Here is a 4,502-nt window from a genome sequence, read left to right as displayed (position 1 = left end):
TTATGTGGATTTTGGGCAAATACCGCAGGGGAAGTAGGATAAAGTTTGCAGATTTTGGCGGATTTCTGGCATTAGGTAAACGCTGGCAGGATTTTTGCAAAGGCACATAGCAACACTGCTGGTGATACAAAAGTAGATGATGAATTTTTTTTAAAAAATCAAAACTAATGGAAGGGAGAGCTTCTGTATTTTGACAGCACACCTGTTCTATAACTATAAGTTAATAACCTGCCATTATGGACTTTCAATAAGTCAACTTCAAATTGTCCAATAAATATTACAAGAATTTCAGTTTAAGATACCTTTCATTTCGTCTGGGTTTGTGGTTTGTCGGTCCGGTTTGTTTTTAAAAAATTGTTGAGTACTTTGCTTTTACTTTTACTCAGATCTATTTTTACAGTTCCATATGATTCTGTAATGGATTGTGGCGGATGTTGATCCAAGTGAAGTCTTCCAAAATTCCACCCTCAGAAAAGGGCCTATCAAGTAGGGAGACCTTCCGAAAGCTCCTAGCGCTATCTAGCATTTCTTTCAATTTGTATTTTCTCCGTGGACCTTTTGTCATGTGTATATTTATTCAATTTGTCATCATATATCTAGAAGCATTTTAAAAACTCTAGACTCTAGAACAAACCTTGATAGATTTGTGTAAGTTTAAAATTTCCTAGTTTGACCCTTGTAGTTTTGATTCTCGCTCGCCATTTGATTGAAAGGTAGTCAAAGCAGTCCTATGTTGTTGTTTTTTTCTATTAGGGTTAGTTATAAGTCTAAGTAAAGGGGATAGGGTGTTTGTTTTTCCTATTAGGATTAGTTAAAGGTACTACAAGGTTTGATTTTTTCTTAGGGTTGGTTGAGGGAATATTTGAGTTGTTTCCCCTAGGATCTTTCGGAAGGTAATTATTGCAGGACTTCTTAGATCAGCAAGGCAGTACTTCAGTTTGGAGGCCTAGGCCAAGCAAGGTGCTTGATTGAGTTAGGAGAAAAGAGAAATCCCATGAATGGATTTGAAACATGTACTGAATCATATGGAAGTGTAAAAATAAATCTGAGTACCGTCTGTACGGGACTGTAAAAATAGCCACTGCGTTGCTTTTAATAGATGTTAATTCTTTTGCGTTGATGTACATATAATGACATGAGAATTCAATTTCAGATGATGATGAAAATGACTCATGATAATTAACAAATAGTCTTTGAAATTTGAATACAGACTTGGAGCAAACTACAACATTAAGAAATCTTGGTACATTCTTTGATTCTGATGCTTCAATGCAGAATCACAAAACAAAATGAAGTGCTTATTCGTAGTAGTACTGCGAATAGTGGGGCCACTGTGGAACCACTATTTGCAGTAGTATAAGCGCTCTCCCGTCTGTGAAAATTAGTTTTTGTCCCCTCACTGAACACAACACTATTTTCTGTTCAAAACGGTGTGTTGTTGAAGGGCTTGAAGTTGAATGAGTGTTAGTCGGAGGAGGAAAGAAAAGGGAGGGATGATTTAATTATTTTGTGTGACTGAGAATTGAGATTTTTAACGTTTAACTTTTCCTTCAAGTCTGACACTTGACAAGATCGTGTTTTGTTTTGTTTTTGTTACCCCAAACCAATCCATGAAAACTTCCCCATCTCCACTTCTCCGACTTGATCATTCGTTCACATCTTGAAATCTATCAGCTTATCTGTCAGATTACTTTAATGAGATTAGTCCCATCCCCGTTTATTGTATTATTTACAGTTAAATACATTTTATAAATTTCCAGGAATTTCTCTCTCTCTCTCTCTCTCTCTCTCTCTCTCTCTCTCTCTCTCTCTCTCTCTCTCTCTCTCTCTCTCACACTCTCACCGTTGCTCATGGCTCCTTTAAAAAATAGTTACCATCAATAAGCTACCTCTACTACTACAGCCACCACCACATCATCATTACTATTACTACCACAGCAACCTCCATATCGTTATCAAAACTATAGCAACCACCACCACCTTTGTATCATCCTCCTCTTAATCAGTGCCAACACTGCCACTACTACAACCACAACCATAACACCATCGTCATTACTACCACTACCACAGCAACCACATCGTTATCAAAAGTACAGCAACCGCCACCACTTTACATCATTATCATTTTCCTTTTAGCCATCATTCTACCACTACTACACCATCACCACCACCACATCAATACTGCCATCACTGCACAACAACAGACACATCGTCATCGTCAATGAAACGCAAAATAACAGTACTAGTAATAATTTTTTAAAAAAATGAAATAAAAAAATAAAAAATAATAATAATGTACGTAAATTATTTATATTTTAGCCTATTTGAGTTAATAATTAACTAAATGAATGGATAATGAATGGGTACACGATAAGAAGATACGAAGACTTTTCAACAGCCGCAAACTGTAAACTGTTGACGATACAAAATTAGATGATGAAAAAATTCCAACTCCTATGAAAGTATGTAATACATATGAGACAATTTTTTAATATTTAAAATTGATTTTTCTTACTATATTTATAAAGCATTCTGATAGTTATGGAAAACACTTTTTTAAATTAAAAAAATCCAGACATAAAAAAGAAAAAGAGAGCAAATTGATTTTTCTAGATTTTAGAACTTTTTTTGCTTGCCAATTGATGTAAGATGTAATCCAACTTTGACGTCATGTACCTAAACATCAAAAGGATTTATCATACTTGTGAAATATATTTTTAAGCACTAGATAAATGAAAGATATTAAAATTTGAACCAGACACAATTTTTTTAACTAAATCTCCAGTCTGTTGAAATTATCCCAAAACAATCACGAAAGTAAATGTTTTGGCCTACAGCATGATGAAATAGCATACTATATTGACATAATGATAATACAAAAAATGACATGTAATTCACGTTAACGAATAGAGAGTACTCCAGGCAAGAGGTCCAATTTTTTTCAGACATTTTCTTCAACTGGTCTTTGCAAGGAGTAAAGGAGTGAACATCATGAAACACGTAATTTCGCATGTTGGCAGAAAAATTGCTGATTACGAGCAAAATGCATAAAAGATTAAATATCTCTCAAATTAATGCAGATAGAAGTAAAATATCTCATGGTGTAGGAAAGCGGACTGGCTGAATTTAAAAAATCATCTTAATCATTTGGTAAAGTCTATATTTCCTTCTCAAAATTAAACATGAATTCATGAATGATAAGCACAATGTTCGAACCAGCAGCATAAGGTAATAAATCCACCTCCTAAGAAACTCATATAATCCCAAGACATCATGTATTTACTTCATCCATGCCTGTTTTCACTTCCATGTTACTTTTTGGTCTTGTCTAGGAATTATATTGCTTGGTTTGCCCTGGCCCTTTCCAGGATTATTAACTGGGTGTAATAAAATTTATTATTCCTTTCAAGGAGGACGACTTTTTCCACTGTAAATCATCTTTTTCCACTGTAAATCATCTTTTTCCACTGTAAGTCGCCTCTTTGTATGTAATTAGGAGTACCGATATATCAGTTGGCATTAAAGTGCTTCCCTCTTACTCTTATACGGGAACACGTATCTGTGCCCAGCAGATGTGTCTTTCGTGCCCTCAACTCCCTACTACCCCAAAGTCTTTTGGCGCCTTAAGGCCTATGACACATGCCTGTATCCTGATTTCTGTGTTAATGTACGTTTGCTATGCTTTAGATAGGATGCTAGTCTGAAATAAAGTGCTTTCTGCCACACACACACCCTAAAGACCTAGCCACCCAATTATTTTTATTAACTCCCTTTGCTTGAGAGGTGAGAATTGTTGCAAACTGAGGTATTGCAAATCTCAACAAAACCAAAAGTGAAATATTAAAAAAAATAAAAATAACATTGATCTCTTTATGTGGTTCTTTTCTCGTTTTAAATTTACACCTCTTCCTGATTGAAGATAAAAAACAAACATATAAAATCAGAAAAATACATGTCAACCTTTTATCCATTTTGATCCAGTTTTAATGGCATAAAGAATGCTTATTTAACTTTTACACATATTCTACTTCATTATCCACTAGTAATTCGGATTGTTCCTATATCTCAATATTTTTACTATTACAAGTTCCATTTTTCCCAAATAAAGCGGTAAATTATATCCACCTCTAAAGAAAACTGGATATATCAAGACATCATGTATTTACTTCTCATGCTGTCTTTCCTTCCACGGCTTACTTTACTGGTTCTTGTCTGGGAATTTATTGCTTGGTTTGCTGGCCCTTCACAGGACTTATTAACCTGGGTGTAATAAAATTATTATTCTTTCAGGAGGACGACTTTTTCACTGTATATCATCTTTTCCACTGTATAATCGTCTTTTTTTTCCATCTGTAAGTCGTCTATTTGTATGTAATTAGGAAGTACGATATATCAGTAGGCATTAAAGAGCTTCCTCTTACTCTTATAGGGAACATGTTTACTGTGCCAGCAGTGTCTTTCGTGCCATCAACACCTACCTAAACCCCCAAAGCTCTTTAGGC

The 4,502-nt window shown here is 34.9% G+C and overlaps 1 protein-coding gene across 1 annotated transcript in view; it reads right to left on the bottom strand.

Annotated features, from left to right (window-relative positions):
• Positions 1–3,897: 3,897 nt before the first annotated feature.
• The window catches only part of LOC144973348 (uncharacterized), a 4,940-nt gene continuing 4,335 nt past the window's right edge, over positions 3,898–4,502 (bottom strand). The window contains exon 2 of the mRNA XM_078915700.1: positions 3,898–3,909. Within this exon, the coding sequence (XP_078771826.1) occupies positions 3,898–3,909 (12 nt within the window). The remainder of the gene's footprint in view (positions 3,910–4,502) is intronic.

This window comes from Berghia stephanieae, chromosome 1 (assembly GCF_034508935.2).
Source record: "Berghia stephanieae isolate SIO BIC M18660-M18661 chromosome 1, UCSD_Bste_1.3, whole genome shotgun sequence".
In the NCBI taxonomy this organism is placed as follows: domain Eukaryota; kingdom Metazoa; phylum Mollusca; class Gastropoda; order Nudibranchia; family Aeolidiidae; genus Berghia; species Berghia stephanieae.
Note: the sequence above shows the minus strand (reverse complement) of the source record. Positions and strands in the feature narration are given on the sequence as shown.